This window comes from Tigriopus californicus, chromosome 1, assembly GCF_007210705.1.
Source record: "Tigriopus californicus strain San Diego chromosome 1, Tcal_SD_v2.1, whole genome shotgun sequence".
Classification (NCBI taxonomy): domain Eukaryota; kingdom Metazoa; phylum Arthropoda; class Copepoda; order Harpacticoida; family Harpacticidae; genus Tigriopus; species Tigriopus californicus.
In genome coordinates this window covers 12,125,610-12,150,035 of record NC_081440.1, presented here as the reverse complement: position 1 = coordinate 12,150,035, position 24,426 = coordinate 12,125,610, and the positions used below count along the sequence as shown (strand labels likewise).

General features: G+C 45.4%; 1 protein-coding gene across 2 annotated transcripts; it reads right to left on the bottom strand.

Annotated features, from left to right (window-relative positions):
* Positions 1-23,882, bottom strand: LOC131877012 (plexin A3-like). Of its 2 annotated transcripts, none has more exons than XM_059222569.1 (2): positions 23,622-23,882; positions 1-6,461 (listed from the first exon to the last, which is right to left on the bottom strand). In XM_059222569.1, the coding sequence occupies exon 2, from the start codon at positions 6,289-6,291 to the stop codon at positions 487-489; it is 5,805 nt and encodes a 1,934-aa protein (XP_059078552.1). In that variant the 5' UTR covers positions 6,292-6,461; positions 23,622-23,882; the 3' UTR covers positions 1-486. The 2 variants fall into 2 exon arrangements, with proteins under 2 accessions (XP_059078552.1, XP_059078561.1); XM_059222578.1 differs by lacking the exon at positions 23,622-23,882 and adding an exon at positions 6,634-6,909.
* Positions 23,883-24,426: the final 544 nt, after the last annotated feature.

Sequence of the window (24,426 nt, the reverse complement as noted above, 5' to 3'; positions counted from 1 at the left end):
TTAGTTTTTCAGTGTTTATTGTAACCTTTGGTATTGAAAAAGAATGTATTTGAGAAGCATTTAACATCCGATCAATATAAAAGTGGGAGCGGAACAACGCTTTTATGATGAGTAAGTAGTGATCGATAGTAGTAGTAGTAGTTGTTGTAGTAGCAGAATAATAATGGCAATAATAATAATGAAGATGATTATAGTAATAATAATAATGGCAAGTAGAAAGTCACTACACACAATATTTGAATGATCATGGCCAATAATAAAATGAGTATGGATTTGTGACAATTTCACGAAGTTCAAACTGATCAGGTTCTAGCAAGACGAGTGAATTGGAACAAACTGAGTGGGTCTAATCTCAAGGGTTACTAGTCACAATACAATTATCGTATGATGAGAATGATTTCAATGAATACCGATTGCTTCATTTCCATGTTTCTTCATGCTGGAAAAGACAGATTTATCCCAATCGAACAAGGTCTCCAATCAGAACTATTCGCTACTCTGCATGACGTTGTGGACTTGCTCAAGTTTGTAGGCCAATCTCTGCTTGCAACTGAACTCGTCATCCTCAAGGGTCTGGATGAGTTGCTCGTTATATTTAACGGCGTATTGGTACAACTCATGGAGAGCACTATTCAAATTGAACTCATTTGCATGGAGTCGTGATTCCTCGGCCAACATGGCATTCATGTCCTGGTCCGAGATCACGGGCATGTTTTTGATATCACTATAATACCGGTCCACCCAATCCTTGTAAACAGGAATGTCCTTGGCGTAGAGCAACTTGGAGCTGGGCGAATCCTTGCCCAGAATGTGTTCCGACGTGGAGCAAGCGTCCATGAAGGTTTGCGCGGTCACTGACAGACAACTGTCCACTATATTGCTCTTGCCGATGTCGAACACAAAGTCAGGATTCTTGATCAGGTTCACCCAGAACCTCAAGGGCAAGCTGTTGCTTTTCCACGTGTGAACCACTTCGTCGTCCGTGATCCCGTGTTGCAGGGCTTGATCGTCCAAGAAGTCGAACAGATACTTAATGGCTAAGGGGAGGGCACTCCCTCGATGAGCCGTGCTGAAGATTGTCTCGAAAAGGTCGTCCACAAACTTCTGGAGCGTTCCCTTGGTGGCCAAGAGTCGAGTGAGATAGATCTCGGAGACCATCTTGTTGTGCCTCTCGCCATCTTTGTCGTTGTCCCACTCGTGTCGGACCAGATGCCACACTTTCAGACCGTTGTCGTACTCGTGGTTGAGCGGTGACGTGGCCCGACTCATGGGAGGCGAGTGATTGGCCCCCATCTTCGAGAGGTTCAGGGTCTCGTACTTGTGGTACAGGTGTCGGTCCGACTTGTCTGACATGGTGGATATGTTGTACATACTGGATTGCTTCGGGACTAGAGTGAGGAGAGCACCATCTGGCACTCGGTAGTGGTTGAGGTTGTTGATGCGCTTCCAATCGCCTTCGGTCTTGGTTGTGCTATCTTCGTCATACAGAATGAGGCGACCTGAAGTGCCCGTGCGCCATTCCAGATCCAGGTCCTCCTTCTTGGGGCGCTGACTGTAAGGGAAGGCTCGATACACGGTGTCCAGAGACTTATCTTTTACTTGAGAGATGGAGTCGCAATCCAAAACGCGGACTGGGATGTCCATGTTGTCGCCTTGGGGATCCAGACCCGACATGTAGATCGTTTGGGGGGACATGGAAACAAACACATTCATTTGACGGTACTCAATCTGTTGTCGGATGAGTTTCTCTTCACTCAGCGAATATCGAGCCTCGTGAGAGATGGCGTCCACGGGACCCTTGTCCACTTGATGTTTGATGGCACAATAGAGCATGTACAGGGGCTCACCCGCACATTCGTGTAGGAATTTGTACAGCAAGAACGTGAACCACGAGGAGAGCATCTTCTCAGCCACAGATTCTGTACGACGGAGAAGCAGCTTGGGATGGGACTTGCCATCCATGCAGCGGTCAATGAGATCACCTAGTAGGGTCTTCAGGATGTCCGTACAATACTCCATTCTGGATTGGAGCGTGACCATGATAAGAGAGGCCACGTTGACTCTGTCCCGCATTGAGAAGTATCGGTTGCTTTCCAGGGTTCGGATAAACAGCACTAAGAAGGTCTTATTCATGATGAGCTGGCCGAACATGCGCAGACCCTTCTCCCTCCTCTGAAGTTCTGGTCGGTCCCATTGAAGAACAGAATGATCTTGAACTGATGGGAACAAAATCTTGACGCAATAGGTTCGATAATCGAGGAATGGGATTCCACCGTGTTGAAGCTCAATTCCCAATTCCGTGATCTCGGTTTGAAGTTCAGTGAATGCCTCTTTGCACTCAGCCGCCACACGCAATTCGAGCACATCCATTTGTTCTTGCATGTTCTTGAGCACACGCGAGCTCTCTGTGGATTTTCTACGATATAGGATCAGGATACCAATGACTACCAAAAGTAACAACGCCGCACCCAAAGCCACGCCTATCAACACGGTTTTGGGCAGCTGGCCTTCACCTCCAAGACTGTAGCTGAGTTTTCCAATGTTGTACTTGAGGTTGTCTCCAATGGACACAATCACTTCTGGAAGCTCATCATAACTTTCCTGGTTGTTGATCCAAGCTGGAGGTTGTTCCTCGGGTGGCTTACAAGTCAGTTGATTCAAGGAGAGACTGGTAACATTGCAGAATTTCGAACCAATCCTGACCTTCATGTCGGTCTCACGGCTAGCTCGGTTCAGGTTCTTGCCATTCAGAGTCAAATAATCGCTCTTATAGTACTTGATTCCATCGTCTTCATCGAATTCATTGAACTCCGGATCCGGGTAGATGAGCACATGGGAATTGAGTACCTTGGACAGGTTCTGAACCCTGGAGACTGAATCCATAATGAAGCCGAAATCCAGTTTCAACGGTTCAGGATTATCGATACTTCTCCAAGCGATGGGAGCCTCAATCTTGGGGGATTTGCAATGCATCTTTCGGTTATCCACGACCATGCAGGGCCCTTCATGGCGTTGGTCTTGGAAGATCACGTACATTTTGGGATCCTGAATATAATTGAAATTAGCACCAACCACGGTGATGTTGATCCCACCGGAGGGGATTCCTTTTGGAATTTTCCTCACGCCCGAGTTCCCTGAATCTGCATAGTCAATCTTTGGATCTTCCACGTACTCGAATCGCCTACCAGACAGAACTCGAGTGCCCTTATCGAAGACCATTCTCACTTCAGCTTTGGTGAGAGCGTCTGAAGGACCAGTTATACAGATGGCCTTATCCGTTCGTGTCTCCACAATTGTGCACGGTGCGTCTCCAATGAAGGCCTCGATATGGCTTCCAGCATTCATGTAGTCTCCAAGGATCTTAATGCGAGTTCCACCAGACATGGGTCCACGTCTGGGACGAATGGCCTTGATTTCGGGATGGATGAATTCGTAGTTTTGTTTCGACTCGCCTCGAAAGTCTGCCACCTTCACAATAACTGGTCCACTGCGAGGTTCTCTTGTACCAGGCCCATCGACTTTACACACAATCTCCTCTGTTCGCACATAAAGGAACTCGTATGGGTCACATTGAATGCCCGCCACGGTGATCCCTCCATAAATGTCTCGGAATTCCTTGCCCAAATTGATGCCCCGAATGGTGATGTTGGTTCCACCTTCCCAAGGTCCCAAAGTGGGCTCAAAGGAAAGGATCCTGGGATTGGGACAGGTCTGATCGCGATTAAGCCATGATTTGGCCTGATCCCCACATTTCTCCTTGACCTCGCATTTCTCCGAGCTTTGACACCAGCCACATTCGAACTTCTCGTCCAGGGACAAACATTTACCACAATTGTCAGCCATCTCCTTGCACCGATAGATCAAAACGTGAATCTGATCGGGATTGTCCAATGGTTTGGATCCGTCCCAAATCACGGCAAATGTGGCACTTATATTTGGGGCCCGTGAGGTGTAGGCAAACTCCATCTTGTCACAATAGATTAAATCGCCCAGAAGTTGGGCGTTGACGCTGGTGACACGCCCTTCAATGTTGAATTGACAAACAAAACGATTTTGCAAGAGAAAGGTAACGATATTGTCCACTTTGACTTGAATGGCTTTCTTGATGCCCGAGGGAACCAGAATCTCCGAGCTTCCACCAGACGTCGAATTGACTCGTGGACAGAAATTGGGACCGGACCGGAGACTTGTTCCAACACGCTTGATTCCAGTAATCAAAACGTCGTTCCTACAGTTCTCGCCCACGTCATGAGTGCATCGATGGCCATCCACACACCAATCACATGGAAAGTATGAGGACACGCAAGATGTACATGAGGAAAATGTATTGCAATCGAAGAAGGTAAAGTTCGTAGACACAAAGTCGGTTCCTTCGGCCAATTTCACGGATAACACGGATGTAAAATGATGTTGCCCAGCTGGGATCAAAGGCAAGAGATCATTTCGAGGAGTGGTACAACTCGCCCCGGTGGCAGTGCGGTTAGCATTGGTGGTCAGGGTTTTGCCATTGGCCTCAAACACGCACAAAAATTTACCGTCTAGAGATGGAAGGTTATCAATCACCAAAGTCAAGGTTCGGGCAGTGGTTCTTTGGATCTCGACCGGGTGGACCGAGGCGATGGTGGTGCATCGGCCCGATTTGTACGAAATCCAATACAATGGGTCCATAGCCGCATCTTTACAATCGCCTCTCAAACTGCATTTGTTCTCCAAAGAACACCAGCCGCAGTAAGGATCCTTGGAACCTAAACAGTCTCCGCAAGACTTGTACACGGAGCAATCTTGGACTTGAACCTTAGACAGCTTCTTATCTGACATGATGTAGACATGGTTTTGCTTGAGATCAAAGAGAATGTCCGAATTGATGCCATGACCCAGACTAATAGGAATATTCGCATACTCCACGCCAGCCGAAGCCGATTCAACCACCACTTTCTTCATGTATCCATCTCCAGTCCCAAGGAAGGCTACTGTATAAACACCCGTACTCGTGGCAGTCACGCCCGTCAAAAGGGAGTCAAAAGTCAACACTGGCTTCGCGAACACGGGCAATTCTCCTCCCAAAGGCGTGTTGACGTCCAGACCGCAAAAATCTTCCCGGATTTGGGTGAGTTTGGTGTTGATACACGGCAGACTGGGTGAGATGTAGCCCAAACCCCTGGATCCAGTTCCCGTGAAACATCGTTGAATGTTATGCATAAATTTTCGGCGAATAGATTTCAGGGAGTAGACACAAAGGGCGCTGTTCTTGCTGGGTTTGGAAGTCACATCTCCCTCGGCTGAGTCACCCTCCGAAAACACGGCAAAAAGTACATCATCTTGGGCAGTGATTCCCAGGTTAGCAGCCAAATCCGAGCCTGGTTTCCCCACATAAGCGGCCTGGGCTAGATTGTAGTCTTTCATTGGGTTGTCACTGATGCACTCGATGGGAATCTCCGTATAGGAGTAGTAGTCTTTATCGCTATGACACACACGCACCAACTTGGAGTGAAATGGACTCGGATCCGATTGTTTCATTTGGGTAGTGAGGAAGTACGAGAACCCTTCAGAGCTAAATCCGTATATGTAGTTGATGGGATATTGCTCACGGGCCAAGGAATTCACAGCAATACGGGTGCCAGTCGTCACCGCCGTTTGAGCAATCTCGAACAACGTGTCAGAATTGAGGCTTCGTGAAGACACAGCCGGGACTTCGGATCGATAGGGTCCGCTTCCCGTGAAAGTCGCACCCACATAGAGCACCTGAGTGATAGGCGGGTTATCCGGTCCCGGTGCGATAAAGGCCACCGTACTAGCCGTGGCATTGTTGGCAACGACGGGCTCACGCACGTTCTTTTCCACGATCGAGATGTTTCTCAGACTCCGCACGGTGCAAACCCCTTGAAACAAAGAGCCGCACTCGATGAGCCTCGATTCGGCATAATCAATGACCAAGGCCTTGTTGACGTTGTTAGTGAGCTTCTTCTGGACTGAAGCCGGACAATCGGGCAAGACACTGCAATCGGGGGAATCCTCCTTGGGCCCCGTGATGGCTGACACGGTCAGTTCGAGATCAGGCGAGAGCTGATACAGCTTATTCACCGCCCCGATGTAAACCCGACCAGTCACTTTGCCGATGACGAGGTTGTTGAATTGTGGGATCTCATTGTTATTCCAGGCGTATTCGTCGCTAAACTCCTTCACGATGTCTTGGGCCCACGCCAACCTTCCCGTTTGGGTCCCAAAAGAGTCCCAAATACATAGGATAGGGACCCAAAGGACCCATAATCGACCCAGATCCCACGCCACCATGATTTCGACGGATTTTCAGGGATCAATCAAACCCCCCAGGCCCATGTCATCTTGACACTTTGAGGGAAAGGCGAAGTCTCTCGCGAAGATTTCAGGCTCTCGCTTTGATATTGCCGTGATTGGAAGATGCCGGGTTCCCTTTGCGTTGGTATCACGTCTTGTGATCGGGCCTGAAAAGATTGAAGAACGTTGCGTTAATGAAAGGCACTCAAATCAGTCACTCGAATCAGCTGAACTGGTTAGACTAGGATAGTCTAATACCATTCAATTAGATATCCGCTATATCGCCTTGAAAGTCAGAAGAATCTAAAACAATTAGCATTATCTCGTCTAAATTCTTACGACTCCATTTCAATCAGACGAGTAAAAAACATGTGTGGCCCATCCAAGGTACCCTTTGGACTCGAGCCATTACCATAGAACGCACACACGGTACTCTTACATAGCTCTTTCTATTACTACTACTACTACTACATGCAGCTACCAACCATACCAGCAGAACTCAGATAGCTTTGCTGTCGATCTTTGAAGCTGTTCCGGAGCAGCTCTGCTCACCCCATGTAGGGAGGAACCGGTCGAGCTCCAGGACAGGAATGTGGAAAAAAGTTTTTATCAGTTGGTTGAGGAATTTCGTTTCCCCATTCACGCATGGACTACCAGGTTCATGGACCTATCTCGAATCTTGAGGCCACAAAGTTAGACCACAAACGAGATAAGGAACCATCCAACGGTTCAACTGTCCTTCAGGTAGAATTTGACTGCAGGAGAAGACGAGAACAGAGGGCCAAAAGTTTGGAGCAAGTGTAACATGATTGTTATGGTAGGGCAGATTTGTTTTATTTTCTTTCTTGCTACCTCGTGCTCCTTGATAAAGCACATTTGAGGCGCATTTCCCAAAATTTCAATTAATGCGTGGGAATTTGGCTCCGATTTAGATCTGCAATCATGTCCAATTTCATTTGAAATAAAAACGCTCCAAGAGATGCAAGCAAGCACTGAATTAGCCAAGTTTGAAAGATAGACTCGTCAGACATTCTTCGAGTTTCAAGATCTCTCTCTCTGAAACGTAGACAAATGTAGAACACAGAGACGGCTACTCCTGTTTGTGGCTCTCAATGAACGCAAGATACAAATCCGAATGGCAGACTGACGATCATCTTCTCACATGTCAAAGTAGGCTCAGAGAAATCTTGATACGCTTTTCTCAAGCCCTCTGAACTCAGGTATGTAATCTGGCGAGATCTCTTTTTTCCTCATTTCTTTTGACTGAAAGTCATCCATTCCGTTTTGGTCAGGCCTTTAGTTGGATGGAGCAGAGCATCAATGTCACGGCAAGTTAAAGGATATCGTCAAATTTGCATTGGAGTCCGTCCAAAACCGATTTTCTTTCTTTGACTTGGTCCGTTTGAGCGTGGTTGGAATACCACGTTTTTGCTTCAACTTGAGCTCTTTTTTGCACTGGGGCCACCATTTCAATGTTTGAAGATTGCACTCGAAGAAATATCTGCAATCATGACCACCCATAGAGGAGGCCCTTCCTCGTGTAAGCAACAAATCACATGAAGGCTGAGGTCAAGCTTCTCCAAGCCTTCTTATTTTTTTCAAGCTCATTCCTGTCCGTTGTAGCAAATATGAGAAGTGCTTATCGGCAAGATAACACCTTCCAAGATTGCCTGCCAATGACACAATATGGCCCTTTATTCATTGGCAGTTAAGCATCAGCAAATAAAATATTGCTTCCGTTTGCGAGAATTGCTAAAACAATATCCAGCGATTGGCCAAACTTGTGTTAAGTACTTGTAACATAAATCTTATGCAAGAAAGGAAGCGTCCGGGAACCATTGTGTGTCCACGAAGGCGGGAGGCAGGCCGCCAAATGGGCCATTCTCCATTCTCTTTGGATGTGGCATTGGTGGTAATAAAATTGGCATTTGAATCCCTCTTAAATGCAACGTTGTTCATTGGCATTGCCAAGAAAATGTCAGAGTCCTCTTCCAAATGTCTACAAAGCTCGAGACAGTTCCATTCAAGTCATTTTAGCTTTCCAGGCAGGCAGGCAGGCAGGCAGGCAGGTAGGCAGGCAGGCTAGCAAGCAAGCAAGATTCGGAATTCAGTTCAGGTTAGCAATGATTGCCTTTCAGAGGAAAATCTAGTCAGAAGCTTCGTTCACCCCACGACGACCAAATGGGCATAAAGAGGAGGCCCTGCAAAGGTGCATAAGGATCCCTTTGAGGGATCTCTTTCTCTCTTCTTTTTTTCTATTTTGGTGGGGGCTTGATGTTATCTTCGATAGAAAGAATCTTTTAAAGGGTCTCAAACCACATCATCGTCAATCGGCCAGAGAACAATGGACCCGGAATTATTATATTGATTGCTGCTAAAGGTTCGGACAAAATGCATATCATCACAAGGGGGAAAGAGAAGGAGTTGCGAACAAAATCTCGGACTCGAAGGGCTTCAAATTTTAATTTTCTTCGGTTTCTGAGCATTCCGGCCCCGAACGAGGAAGAAGGAGTGCAATCAGTGCACCACGCTCATGGGCAAGAAGGATCTTGGGTTCGAAGTTCGCACAAATGGTGTACGAGTTCTTCATCATAATTGTGCATACTAGTACAAGACTGAATTCCCGCAAGCGCCAAGGTCGTTAGAAGCCAATATAATTTTCTCGGCGGACGGAGTTGGGAGACAAAAATGCATCTTCTCTTGGGGGAGGAAAAGTTCATTCCCGGAATTATTGGAGCACTCTTCGTGTCTGCTAGTTCAGAACTCGATTCGTTTGAGAGATTCTTTTATATTTGCTTGGAAGGCGCGAGTTTTAAAAAGGACTAGGAGAATCCAGAGGCGCTCCCGGGCAAATCAGCCCCTTGATGGTCAACGAAGATTGATGAAGCTGAGCGGAGAGTAATTACAGGTTGCTTGGAAATTAATAATGAGCCATGGATGTCATCCGAGGCCTAGGTCGATTAATTCATCTTTTGACTCAAAGAAGGAAACCTCCTGAAAGCGCATTTTTTATCTCATCCATTCGCCCGAGGCAAAGCTTTCAGCGATTTATACAAAATATCAAGGCTGTGTTGTTGCTTCCCCACCGAATGTATGAAATAAGGAAAACTAACGACAAGTCACATCTGACAAACATCAAAGAGGGCCTAAAAATGAATCTCGGCTTTTGTCTCCTTTTTGAGGAGGGTCTTTTTCCCATTCTCAGCTCAGCTCAGAATGGCCCATTTTCGATAATTCTTCGTTTCCTCTTCATCATCAAACCTAGTGACTCGGGTCTAATGGCGCTTTCCGGTCTGATTTTAGAGATCCCTCTAAAATCCGAAGAAGGGGGAGGCACGGGATTTCTCTTTGGCCGAAATACCCAGAAAATCTAGCCCACTTTTCAATCTACCTTAAACTTGACGAATGAGCGAATGAATAAAGCCGAGTGGAGTAGTAGGCGCTCCGCTCTTGCTCTGTTTTATGGTTGTGAATCGTCGAGGAAAAAAGTGGGTGGTTTCCAAATGGTTGGCTCCGTCTTTCCCTTCGAACTTCAGTGCTATAATCCAAAGTTTATGATCTATGAGAAACATTTCAAGACAGAGGGAATTGCCATTTGAAGGAGTGGTGCCTTCTTCTCCTCCACCACCAGTGCCCATACCAAAGAACCAACCACCACCTCCTCCTCTTCCAACAACACCAGTGCCAGTTCCTCCAGAGTTCGTCTTTCTCTCCTGAGTTTTCCTCCATTAAGCTCGTTCTTTTCCTTGCAGCTTTCTCCGTTCATCGTTCTTGGAACTCCCTTCAGTCCTTTGGTCCTTCAGCCCCACTCCCATCTCCGTGTGCACCGACTATTTCAGCGTCCTTTCCTCCCCGAACTTGCCACTTCCAAGAGGGACTTGATGGCACAAAAAGTGTGGGCTAGAAATGGCACGATTCCGGACTGGCTTCTCAACAAGTTCAAGTCGAGCGATACTTTTTCTCAGATCTTGCTAATAAAAGCCCCCAATACTTTTTTTCAATGAAAAAGGATGCCAAAGTGAGGCCTTGAATAAAAGTTAGTTTCCATCTAGAGCCCTGCAACGTTGGTTCCATTGAGGAGGAAGACGACGAAGGGACCAAAAAAGAGACCCAGCCTTTGGTACACATTCGTGGAAGAGAGAAGGAGGGAAAGACGACCCTGTTTTCCCATTGACTTAGTAGTTCCACAGCGACTGAGCACTAGTGGAACCAAGACCAAAAAGGAAGAGAGAAAAAGGCGAACGATTAGCCCAAAAAGCCGGGAGCTTTTGAGAGCAAGCCTGGTTACTATCTGCAGGTCTTTGGGGGAAATATTTGACACCACACAAGCGGGGTCATGATGGAGCTGTAGGAATTCCCAACATGGAACACAACGAGTGGAACAAATCTTGGTCTTATCACGTCGAGGCCGAGGAGTCTCCAGGAGTCTCTTGGTTCAGAGTTTCAGAGTGTATTTTGTTATCTCCTTATCATCTCTCGTCGTTTGTAGGTAGTGCTCATAGCAAAATCATGAATGAAAACCAGGAGGAGTTGACACAAGGCAAAACCAACACCAGGTGCCTTATCTCTCACATGTCCTTGGCTCATTCGTGCAAGACCACTTTTTCCAAAGAGTTCGTGAATATTCTCCACAGTAACCTCATCTCCGACCGAGACCGCTCAAAGTCAATTCGTAGATCGACTTCTCGTGGTTTCATTTCATTTTATGAGCTTTGAAGAGATGGCTCCTCATTGGTGATGGTTGATTTGGTGGGGGGCTAAGGCAAAAAAACAACGAATCTGGACGCAGTCGACGACCCGATTCCAATCCACTTGGGACTGAGCACAAAAAAGTCATCAATCTCGCATTATGATGGTGTCTTTGCATGCCAAGACTGTTTTTAGATCGCATCACAGCCAATGAACTCCTCTACTACTGCAGTACAGTAGAGCAGAGGGGGCAGTGACCATGGACAATGGGAGGTCAACAAAAACTATTTGGGACACAATTCTGACATTTCTGACAGCCCACACAGGATTGACTGACACAAGCAGTTTGGACTCTCTAATTATGAATAATTCAATCCCGCATTTAAAACCCGTGGGGTTTCCACATTGGTGAAAACGACATTTCATAACTTCTTCGAACTGTGTCCATAATTTTTGAATGCAACTTCAGGAGGCATCATGAATGAAATGTGGTGCTACACGAGTACAAAAATGCATTTCCCGTTTCCATCTATCCAACTTTTTAACATTCTTGACAGTTAACTGTGGTCGGAGCAGGCGCCTTTTCCTCGGGTTCCATGTGAAATTTTGCCCCCCTAAAAGCCACAAGGAATAAGAGACAATCTCGAGAGGAAAAAAACACAACGGGTAGGAACGCTAATCTGCAAACCTCACCATCGTCATTGAACGATAAGTATAAGGGCGAACTTCTGGCGTTTCTAGCCTTAGGTCTGGTTGGATGCTGGATTCTGGAATTTGCCGAGTGCGAATGCTTTGCCAAGACAAGTGCTTGATTTGGGTCTATTATGCCCCATTTTGAGCCATCATGCGTAGCAGATAGTAGGTAGGCTAGCTAATGTCCTATCGGGCCAGGAAATCATCCGTCATCCACCTTTAACACGAGAAACTCAAGCTCACACGCCCAATACACAGGACACAGAACATCTGTGCGGGCGCCAAACGAGCCCCTGAATCATTTTATTCAGAGAAAGTTCTGCCAACAAGAAGATAGGTACATAACCATAACTGCCAGGAGGACCGAGGACACATTCTCATTTGCATGCATGTCGTTAGAGTGTCTCTGAGTAAATATGAACCATTATTGTAAGCTGTGAGACCGGGAAAGGGGAAACAAGGGCTCGTCTTGGCTAGGAATTGCTCCATTTTCGAGGTCATTAGAATATTGGGCTAGGTAGAAGAGCGGGTAAAGAATTTCGTTAATTTACTTTTTTCTAGGCTTCTAGGCTAGGTTTTCTATCTTGGGTTTGCATGCGTCATCCATCCTCCGTTCCAAGATTCTCGTGGCCATGGTTTTTCCACGCAACCGACCCTGCTTTCAATTTGTGCATAACCATGATCTGACGAAAATGTTTGGCAATTGAGGGGAGGGAAAAGGGGTGGGGCAGATTTACACAGGATCGAAGTCGACGACGACTGGAATCTCTCTGTGGTGGTGATAGTAGCGTACGAGTAGTAGAATGAGCATGGTTTCCCCGTCTCTACACTTGGTAATACATCGTGACCGTTCGTTTTCCCAATCTTCTAAATGAAGCAATTAGGATACTTGAACCAATTGCTTCGAGGACGAACCACCACCATGTACAACTCATTCGCGGAAAGGTACCAGATAATGAAAATAATAAGGCGAAACTCCATTACTCAATTCATCCTTGAATGGGGGTCGGATATTATTATTATTGGAGGTCTGCAAAGAAGGGCGAAAAAGTCAAGGTACCATTTTCTCAGCATGTGCACCTTCTGCCCAAGCTAGATTGGCAAAATGGACCCAGCTTGTTCTTCCCATGTTCCACGTGAGTGGTACTCCGAATTTAACCCGACACACGTCAAGTCTCCAGTGACCTAAATTTGCTGACAAAGGACCGCATAAAAGGGGCCTATTTCTCGCCCTGAGGCAAGAAGTAGGGGCCTTTCTTTTCAGCCTCATTTGTGAGGCCAGGGAATGACATGATGGGTCATGCCTTATGACAAATAATAGGTATCTGTGAATAGATTGCTCGTGCAGGCAGCTCAGCAACTCGGAGACCATGTTGGTTCCTGCATGAGGCAAGAGCATCAAGGGTATTCAAGAAAACGCCTTCAATAAAGTTGGTGTTCGCCCCAAGACGGTCGTCCGTTTACAACCATTTCCCAAGGATTCCGGGAAGTGTGCACTATGGCTATCGGGCCATTTCTACCGAGAAACAACCGAAGCCAAAGAGGAGCAAGGCCGCAAGTTTTATTCCCCTTCAGTTCAAGGAAGCACAGCCATTTTTAGACCAAACAAATTTGCGGCCGACACAAAATCGATGATCACGTTGCTCCTTCAAACAAAACGTCTCTATTCTAACCGAGAGGAACTTGGATTCAAGATCAGATAAGCACGCTCCAACTACAATCCAATCTACAGCTTCATACTACAGTATTCTTTAGACGTGAGCACGAATTTTCTCACAGGACGGCGAAGCACTAAATGTGCTTCCTTTGTCAGTCATACGAAGCTTAGTGAGATCACTAGGACAAGCTCTAAAAGAGCCGAGTCGAATGGCCAGAGGGCTGGTTACAATGTCGAATCTTGATGGTATTGGTGTTTGTTTGCGATACGATCCGTCATGCATGAAAATTAGCTGATTCTCCGAGAATAATTGGATGCAATCTCTGATACCCTCCTAGCGTAAGTAAACGAGGGGGGAAAGATGAGAAGGACTGGTTGAGACACTGATCCTGATCCAAATCCGCCAAGATGGTCAAGAGAAATAAGGGAGCATTATGGGTGACTCAGATGATGAGCAATGGTAAAATAATTGAGTTTGTACCACTACCACGGATCCCTTCAACCAAATCAGATTTGGACTAGAAGCGCGAAATTGCTTCATTCAACTCTGAGAAGGCTTGGCAAAGCTCCCCATAAATGATTGAACGGATTATCAACTGATCTTTGCTACTTCCAATATTGATGATCTGAGTTGCGTCAGCTCAGGGCTCATAATCATTTTTTTTCACTTCTCATGGACCCTTCTCCTCATTCTTTTAAAGATAGATCAAGGATGGATATAGGTCATGCTGGTAATGGCATTTGCGGCGATAACAATCTGCAATTAAGCTGTCAAGTCGAAGAATATTCATAATGCAACTCCTTTTCAGATAAGGTCTGTCAATGTCAAACGGCTAATCATGGATTTGTTTCAGAAGGCCTAGTAGGCGCATCTGCAACCAATTCGTCGGTTGGTTACTGGCCTTAATTGACCACAAAACAATCAGCGCTTGTGCTCCACCTCCTCTTCTTCTTCGCCTGATGGATTTTCTGCGGTGCTTTTTGATCCAACTTCTGACCCTCTTGAGGTCCACTTTGGCCTTCTGCAGATTGTTGTTCCAAAAAATCATCTCTGACAGAAACGAGCAGAAGTAAGTGGACCTAGATAATCAACTCTAGGCTTCGGACCAGCCAAGGGGAAGAAAATGATGCCAGAGTCTTAGGGAAAACTTTGCGGAACAAGACGGAACATCAAGACCGGCGTTCCAATGGTTGATCTTGGATTCAACGTAGAGGGCGCTTGGTCCAACCCAACCGTGCTGAAGCTCGGAAAAGAAGGCGGAGGAAGAGGCATCATCAAAAAGTTCCGAGACATCAATTTCCAAATACAAAACGAACAAGACAGGAAAGTTGGATGAGGGACATCGAGAAGGGGAAATCTGGACAGATGGGAGAGAATGCATGGCGAGGAAAACTTTTACTCTGTCGGCACTCCACTCCATCGCAATCACTAACAACTTGCCTTTTTTCACGCGAGCGACGTCCTCCCTTGCATAAAGAAAGAAGTTTGTTTTGGCTCCTTGGAATTCAAACACCACATGTGGATCATCTTCCATGGCCAAGTGGAGGGAGAAAACACGGTCTAAGCCAATTTTCTACAACTTGTTCAATTGGTCTAAATTGGATGACAAAATATCCAACATTCCACTCCCTCCCGAAGCCACAGATTGACGAGGGTGCACATTGAAAGGGACATCTCTCCTGTCCCATGAAACTCGGAAGGAAGTACAAATTAATGTTTGATCATTGACGGGGTTCCATTGCCGAGCAGACAAAAGCACCTTCTTCCACCAGAAACTTTGAACAAGCAATAAACTTGGACAAAGCCACGCCAGTCCCGTCTATATCCAAACACAAGCCATGAAAAGATTGGGCAATGCAAGCGTAAATAAATGCTTTCAGGGCGACAATTCTGTGCTCTATCTTTCTCACCAGTTTCCCAACCATAAAGATATCGATCAGGAGGATTAATTCTAGAAAAAAACCGCCAAAGCGGCACACCTGACCCCTCAGGAAATGCGCAACGTGATCAGAAAGCCAGCTTGAGTGAAATAGGACACGGCGGATTACGTAGTTCTCGACAACTACGAACAGTACAAGTACTATCGCATAAGACGGAAGTTTGTATAAACCAAGGGCTTTTTCCGTGTCTTATTCAGAACATGGCAGAGATGGGTCGTATTCTAATCAGTTTCCGGGATTGCTCGGCTATCTTGCTCTTAGCTTCTTTCCAGCCTCCTTTCACCATGGATTGGGGCAACATTTGTACAAATATCAAGCATTCAGAACATTCACCACAATCAGAACAACTGTGCACGAAAGTGCCTCAGACTTTTGAAGAAAGGACAAGGGCTACGAATGACTCAATCCGTGGTAGATTCGCTCGAGTATTTAGATTCTCTCTTCTGCTGTCCCAAGAAAATCTGATAATTGATGAAAGTAGGGCAACACGATGCCACCGTCGTCAGCAACTGCAAAAGCTGGCTTGGCCTAGAATGTCCTACATCTTGGATGAATAATAGAATGGTAGTGCCTGCTGGGTCTCTCCCTTGTTCTCCTGTGTATACTGTTCATTTAGGGCTGAACTGGTTGGTAGAGCACATGTAGTGGGTGTCTGAAGCACCAAAAGATCTGGCTCCAGCCCAACTTACCAACTGAGATAGTAAAAAAAAACCAGGGCTAATGGACAAGTTTTACCCCACCATCACTACCAACTCAGGCCTAAAAATCGACCTAGCTTAAGAGGAGCTATGGATCAATGAACAATATGAGGGCAAGTCATTTCACATTATCTCATCTGTGACCTTTGTACTATGACGGGGGATTAACTCTGCCATAGGTTTTGAAGGTCTTCACCCTCATGTCAACCAGGTGTCCGAACCATTGTAGGTTGTTATTCCGAACTTACATTGGAAACCTGGTAATTAAGCCGCCATCAGAAGTTTGTTTGGTCCTCCCTTCAAGGTCCACCGATTTCCAAACCCGAGTGTCATGACAAAATCAAGCGAAATTACCCCTTTTACCATTTCTGTTTTCCCGTTGACAGTCAATCAACAACACGAGGTGGCACAGGGGCCAGTTATTGGAACACACTCGTGCCAATACATCAAAGAGCAGAATAACGCATTTCTTTCGCCTCCCGAACCCCGGAATTCTCTTTTCAGTTTGTTCACTCACTCTCAACCATAGACCACACCATTCACATAGAGGATAGGAGTATGAGGCAGGCAGCAAAAAGCATTTTCAGAGCTCAACTTGAGACACTAGAGATGCCATAGAGACACTACGGAGGGAGAGAGGCTCTATCAGGCCTCTTTAGTAAAGACGGCCAGCACATTGGACACCGTCTGGCTGTCGCTAGTATTTCTCCACAAGCCCATCTCACCCTTGTACAATGTACACAAAAGTGGTTGGAGGAAGGAAGGTGGTTGCTTGGTTTTGCTCATACCACAGACAGGCACTCCTCTCACAGGATGGTGTGTATCTCTGTCTGCTGTGTGTACGTGAGTGTGTGTGTGGTCCTCTTCTCTCGATTCTAAAATTTACTTTTGGCCCTTGAGTCTTTCTTGATGTTTGTACGTACGAGTATCTCCCCTCTTTGAAAGAGTGATGGGGAACAGTAGGCTTCCAAGCAAGATTGTCTCTGGCAGGAGCACCTCTCAAGATTGAAAAAGGAGCAAAATCGTGGATTCATGATTTGGCTCGAGATGCGAACAACGAGGGCAAATTGTAATAGCCAAAATGACTTCGAGGCCAGTTTCATTCATTCAAATTATGATTCTCTAGGTCGTTAGTAATCGTGATAAATGGGTCACTATTACTTGGGCAATTGTTTGGCTAATGGGGTTTCAGCCAATTAAGAGAACCGCTATCACAGTTTGAATGTCAATTTCATTCCGTGCGATTATTAACCCGTTCTTTGGGAGTCAATAATCTTCCCTAAGAAGCTTAGAGGTCACCAAATTAGCTGGTTAAGCGAGTGCAATTAGTCAATTGAGACTTTTCAATTCTAGGCCAAAAAGGTGGCCAAGGTTGGATTCAACTGAGAAGGACAAACTCACATCACATCCTATTAGGAACCATGTCAAAACTTTACACGAGGGGAAGGAAAAAAGTTTCAGCAAGTTCAACAGCCCCTTAAAGATTTAGGACCTCTTTTCTCATCCTACACCCAAAGAGCCTTGGTTTGGCCACGATGGGAGATGAAAAAAAAGACTATTCGCTCTTGTTCTTTGTCATTCTCTTCAGAGGCTCCATGCACCCAAGAAAAGAGTCTGAATCTCCTCTTAGATAAAAAGAGAACATGGCTATTTGTATGCCTAATGCCTAGTCAGTCAGCCCTAAGTACACATCCAGAATGCCATGACTCGTCAAAAGAGCATGCGATGAGGAATTCAATTCAATTCAGAGTTGGAGCCAGAGCTAGATCATACCTTCTAGCTCATAATACAGTCATTTAGACGGATACGACCACTGATCAATCCTTTCACTTCTTTGACTGGTCGGCAGATCCGGGCATTCAAGCTTCACTGCTTTGTGCTTGTGCTGCAATCCATTGGGTTTGGCCAATGTTGATCTAATGATTGATATCTCCATCAAACCAGAAGCTTACATATAACAATGTGCGGCATGAACAGGGAAGGCTCGCAACACATAAGAAGAGGCAGTAGGATATTTGATGCATGGATGAATTGGTTCAGGCATTGGCCATCAAACACGACAGTTGGTTGGTGGGTCGGTGCACGAAGCCTGTCAAAACCTGAATCCAGCCATTATTTGCTTGCTTGGAGCCACTACAATAACGGCCTTTGTATCCGCACCACTCACAAATGCCCCAATGCCTTCTTGCATGATGGAAATGATGGAGGAGAGAGAGAGAGGACGACGTCTTATCACCTCCACACTATTACGGATATGAGGTAGGAGCGAGATCAAGGGGGGAAACCCATGGTGTGTGGAAAAATACAATGGAATGCTGACCTCCTCACCTTTTAGCGGTTGGACACATCACACAGTTAGAATCCAAAGAAAGGATCAGTTTTTTCTAGTTCTCAACATCCAACTAGCCAGAGAAGATAGAGCGGGGAAGTCTTCCATAACAAGATCGGATTGCTCCGGGAGAATTGAGGCGCGAAATTCAATTAGTACGATAAGCCGTGTGCTAGTAAGAGAGAAAAATATTGGTTGATGTAGCTTTCAATGAAACAAAGAGTCATGAAGTGTGGCACTGGCGTGTTTTAGGGTTGAACTAATTTAAGCATTAGATACTCACTTTGCCCGAGTTTCACCCAGTCACGATTGCTAGGATGCAGTGAGGAAGCAAGGAATTCAATTAAATTCATGTTAGAGGGATATCTACCAATCACTTGAAGGACTTTAATTGCACATTTGAGCACGAGGTCAGTGAGGCGGCATTACAAATTTTCTACCTGGGTCTTCAACTCATTCTCTAAATAATTTCTCACTCCCTCTGGCCGACAAGCAATCGAAGTGAACCTGACTCAATGACGAGAGTTAGAGTAGATAGGAGTCCTCGTTGGCTCCCTAGCTCCCCTTCTTTGAGACTTTCTACCCTCTGCAGTGTTGGAGAGTTCACTAAAGTTCCACGATAAATCAGGGACGCACCAGCAAATCGGATCAAACTAAAAGGAAGAGGGTGGCATGGAGAGAGCCACTTGCATTGGCAATGAATTGCCAACGCAAAAGTACTGATTCTCCAATAATATAAGCCATCGAGTGAGGTGCCATCTAATGTAAATAGGTGGGGTGTGATACCATCCGTGTTTTTGCCAATTTCCCGGGGATCACGGAGGATAGTCCCCTGTATATTTGCGCTTGAGATGTATTCGGTGAACAACCCTCCCTCTTGTTTACTCAAAAAGGTCCAATATCGTCCCTCTTTTTCTCGTCTTAAGAGAAAAGAGCACTTATCTCCATTTTCTTGAATATCTAGATGGAGTGCTTTGAATCCCTTGAAAATCTATTTTGGCGATTCTAATCACGAAGTGACGAAGGAGAAAGTAAGAAATGAAAGGCAAGGACCAGAAAATGTTGTCAGGGATCCAATCTCGTCTTGGAGAGTCAGCAAGATTGTTAGATTGTTCTCCCTTGGAACCATAAAACTCGCACCTGACTTGCCCTCCATCCAGTGCAAAGGCAATTCTAAATCCCTTGGAAAAACATGGAACCAAAATGAACTTGGGCTGACAAGGGTGTCTGATTGAGCGAGTTGAGAACACTAAGAATGTCTTGTGTTTACGTACATGACCTGAACACATGAAAAGTCATGCCATTCGAGAACAATGACTAATTACGGAAAGCACGCTCACTTCAAGATTCAGTCTTAACTTCAAATGAACCTTGTTTTGTGGAGGACACCGGTTTTTTGGACCCCTTTTCTGAAGTCGGAATGTGGAGGAATGCATTTGAAAAAAAGCAATATCGAAAATATCACTTCAAATGATGACAAGGGGGAGGGATAGACGAGGGTTCCAATGATTCATTGTAGGATCAGAGTCATGAAATATATATTCGGTTGTCATTTCTCTGGCATGAGAAGAGACCAGGGAGTAAATTATGGGGCTGAGTAATGGCAATGCGAGGACTTGTTAACTCTACAATTACGAGGCAATTGGACAACTAAATGCAACCAAGACGGCGTTGGAAGGGCCTCACTAAATAAGTGCTTGATTCTTCAAAAGGCTATTTAGAGACTCTTTGACGCATGTTGTTGTTCAGTTCATATAACCCTTTGCATTGAGACCTTTGATGGTCGAACTGCTTTTCAGTCTTGATAGACCGGTTGAAGAAACCTTTGAAACGGCGCAATCTCAAGCCTTCAGTTCCAGGTCATTTTTTTATTCCGACCTTGATCAGACAAAGGAAGAAACATCCAATAAATATTGAATATATTCGCCTTCATTCGATGTAACCTTTTCATCTTGGTATTTCGATCATCCAACACAACTACTGATCAACTCACTTTGTGAATATGCCATGAAGGGCACACTTTTCCCTACATTCTTTTTTTGAACGCTAACATGGAGAATGAAGGGAACTGCTTTGCGTTCAAAATATTGCATGTCTTGTAAAAGTTTGCCAATACTATCCTCGTCCCACTATAGAAAGCGGTCTTTCACCTTCAACCAGGAGCCCTTTGTTCCAAAATGGGACAAATATATTTTCAAGCCGTTCCTCCACAAGTTAAATAAAAAAAGGGGAAAAGGCAACCGACGCACTTTTATCTCGGAGACTCGTAGTAATGGATTGAATAGCCTGGTAGCCTCCAGCTCTGAATGCTCTACCAGAGAGCAAGACAATGTCTTGTCCACTCGACAAAGGAACGACGCTACTTTGAAGCATGGTACAGAGTAGTAAGCGGGAAAGTAGGTTTGCTATTTTTGCAGATGGAATCTAGGGAGAGTGTGAGGAGGGGTCAGCTGAATGGAGGATCGGCAGAGTAGAAATGGCCTCACGAATTTTTCATTCCCCATCCCCTGGGAGATTATCGCAATTCTGAACAATGGAACCGAGCTGGATTGGAACAATAAGCAGAGCGAGATAAGATCGCTCCAGAAATTGGTACTGGCCAGCGATCGCTGTAGTGGAGTCTGCGGGTATGTACCTACATGAGGAGTGTAAATGCAGTCCTACGAATTGGCAGGGGGTGAGAAGTGGGAACAAGTGAGAGAAGGAGCAAATAAAAAGGAAAGTGGGACTGACACACGGCTTGCAAAATCTAGTGGAACATGAGTAATAAAAGTTCTTTTCAAGCGTCTGATAGGAGGAAGAGCATTTTGTCAGGAGGAATGACGTACGTACAAACGAGTCAACCAGAGCCTTGAGGGCGATTCTGAGAAGAAAATCTAAATAGAATCACTTGCATATTTCTCGAGTCATCATCCCCTTTTCAAAGAACAACGAGGACTCGGCTCTGCGGCTTCCTTACCTTCAAAACTCGCTGAAAGTGGAGGCCAAGTCGACGAGCCCTCATCAAAGTTTTTGACAAGTTTCACAAAAGACCCCCCTAAAGGTTGCGACATTCTATACTGAATGAAGCCTTATAAATAGGATAAATTCTCTCAAAATTGGAAGTCCCCGACAAATTTGAATTCAGTCGAAGTAAGCTCATCTCGGAATGTCGCCAACGGCGCAGATAGAGAAGGCAAAGCTCAAAGCATATTCAGAATTGTGACACTAGACAAGCAAACAAGTAATCTTTTTTCAGACATGCATATCCCTGAAAATCCCTTAAGACTGAGCTAACGAATCCAGCAATGACGGACTCGCCCACTCACTTGCTCTCAAGTTTGAAGTTCATTAGTCAAAAAAGTTGTTTAGAAACGTTTCAAACACAATTTTGGCCAGAATCGGAGGCAATCGTTGGCCTCTTTCTGACTTCATCTTCATTCAGTTGGTCTGGACAGATGAAGAACAGATTTCGGGAGCATTCGCCCAAACTTAATCCCCCCTCAATCAAGCGTTGACATTTCAGTTCATCTGGCATGGAACTATTGTCGGTTCAAGATTAGGAGGGCGTTTGACCTCCAAAATTCTAGATTACTTGCGGTTATTTCTAATTCAGGAGGATCATATCAGAGAGGACTCTTTTGCTAAACGAGGGCACAACGTTTCCCTCAACATGAGAGGGAAAAAGGTAAGCGATGTGGGAATAAGCGCATCTGGGCTAGATCGCCGGGAATAACTCACTCATTTTACGTCCCCCACACCCTTGGTTACTTGTATCATCACCAGTAAAGAATATGTGAACGAACAGAGCGGTGGCGCCCTCAGTTAGGAGAGCGGATGATGATGATGCAGCTCATCCAGGAATACTCTACTTTCACGCCAGAGCAAGTCGATGAAGATGATTTTTTTTCTCCTTCTACTGTCCTGACTAGGGCCAGAGATAATGTACCCTCGGCTAGGTTCTTCATGGAGGAAGATGAGAATCACTCTTAACTCCCCCAGATCAGCAGGACACCGCCAACTGGAGCTTCTCTCATCTCTAAGTTTCCGTACTGTACCCCTTCAGTTTCAAAACACAGTATGGGTGTACTTGATTCTACGAGCTTGAGGTGGAAAAGAAACCAGAACGCGGTGCCGAGAATGCGGTCGTCGTTTTTGAGGTTGATTCGCTTTTCGCGGGATAAGTTACAAGATTTATCGGCTTGGGAGGAGACAATTCCTCATCGCGCGACTGGCAAAAAGTCGGAGTGCTCCAATGGTTAGGCACTTCATGTCCGGAGAAAAGATAAAAGGATATTTGATTACAATGAGAAATGGTTTCGGAGCAGCAACTTTGTGATGGATGAGTTCACAAAGGTTGGCAGATCATTCCCTGCTTTATACTGCTACAGAATTACATGTGTACCAGGCAATTTGTCATGGGGTCGAGAATTAATGTCCGAGGGCTTTTGAGCCTTAATGTCCAGCTTCTCTTGGCATATGAAATGGCCATGAAAGCACCATTTACTTAATAGAAGGGTAAAGGTAATGCCCGTTAACGGCATCTTCTTGGCACTTTCGTCGTTGTAAGGCAGAAGACCGATCGAAGGTTTGTCGAGTTTAAATGAGGAAATTTGCTCACATGTTGGGGCCAAATGTGTCTTGGGCTAATTAAATTGAATGCTCTTTTTCCAGTAAGTGAGACTCGTTCTCATTTGAAAATTTACGACCCTGAAGACCGCCAAGGCGGAAATAAATTAAGGACCCGGCACAGATTTTTATGGGCCCGTATTGCATCTGAGAATCCAATCCAATTAAATGGGAAGGGCCCAATCTACGAACCCGGCCAATTTCATTTAAACATTGATTTCCGTGACTCAACAAAGGATTATTCATATGACTTCGTTCTTTTTCTTTCTTTGCTGTTTTACTAAGTAAACGAAACAAACCATATCTAACCGAGATGTTTTCGATTGCGGTGGAAAATTGTGTGACTCATCATAACGAGGTACTGTTCAACTTCATTCTGCAAATATCAAAGTGAACGTATTCAATTGTCTCCATGATTGTCAACCTTCATTTTGAAAGAGTCATCACAAATCTTTCTTCGCTTGTTTCACAAGCAGCATTGACAAGAAAACCTTCAATTAGCCACTAAAAATGGGACCTTTTACTGAAATCTTGACAAAACAAAATCTGGAAATTGGAGACATTTACTTTGCCAGAAGTATCGGCCCCGAATTCAACAAGCCGAAAGCACTTGACCCAATTGCAAGGGATACTTCACACACCACTCCAATCTATGGTCGTTGTCTTGTTAAACCTGAATACTGTATTACGAAGGTTGGTTCCATTGTCTTACCTGGTCTGAGACTGTGTTTGAGACACTCCCTCAATCCCCCCCTACATGATCACTATATTTCACAGGTTGTGGAATAAACTTCGGTACAAAACAAGGGAACACAAATAGCTTGTCGAGTTATGATCGTCTTGTTCTTGATCACCACCCTTAACCATCACCTCTCTTTCTTGGCAGAGTTTTTCGTCGTCTTCACCAACTTCTGCTCCTCTCTTCAATCCTGGCACTGACTCCACGGACCTCGCCAGCAGTCTGGCGTTGGTGAGATTCGGCCTCTGGGTGGTAATGCCTAACTGACTGAGGTGGTCCTGGCCGTCGTCGAGCTGGATTTGGATGGAGTAGGCAAATGTCCACAGGACTCAGTGGACGCTAAACGAGCCCTCTGAATCGGCTGTCCACCAGCGGGACCAGCTCTATTCGCTTCGTGATGAGCTTCCTTTCAAACCTCTGAGAAGGGAGCTTGTTCCTGCCGACGGAGACCGTTAGTGCTGCTACAATTGCAGTCCACAAAGAAAAAAAATCAAAGGCCACTCAGGGGTGATGATCATCACAAAGTTATGATTGTCTGGGTTGGCACTAACACATCATGGAATACACTACCTTAAGGTTATGTTTCCTCTTAGAAATAGGCAAAACTTTCAGTTTATTATCCAAGTCGCGATAACAAGTATACATTTCATAATATGGCTACTCAATTTCCCTCGTTTTGGCAAAGCTGAAACCCATCACATTAGGATGGGTTTGTCTCAGCTGGTCTGCATCAAAGGGGCAGAGAGGGGCTCGGTTCAAGCGAGCACAAAACTGGTAA

Excerpts from the sequence above, each read along its gene's own strand:
- LOC131877012 (XM_059222569.1), bottom strand. The coding sequence starts at position 6,291 with ATGGTGGCGTGGGATCTGGGTCGATTATGGGTCCTTTGGGTCCCTATC.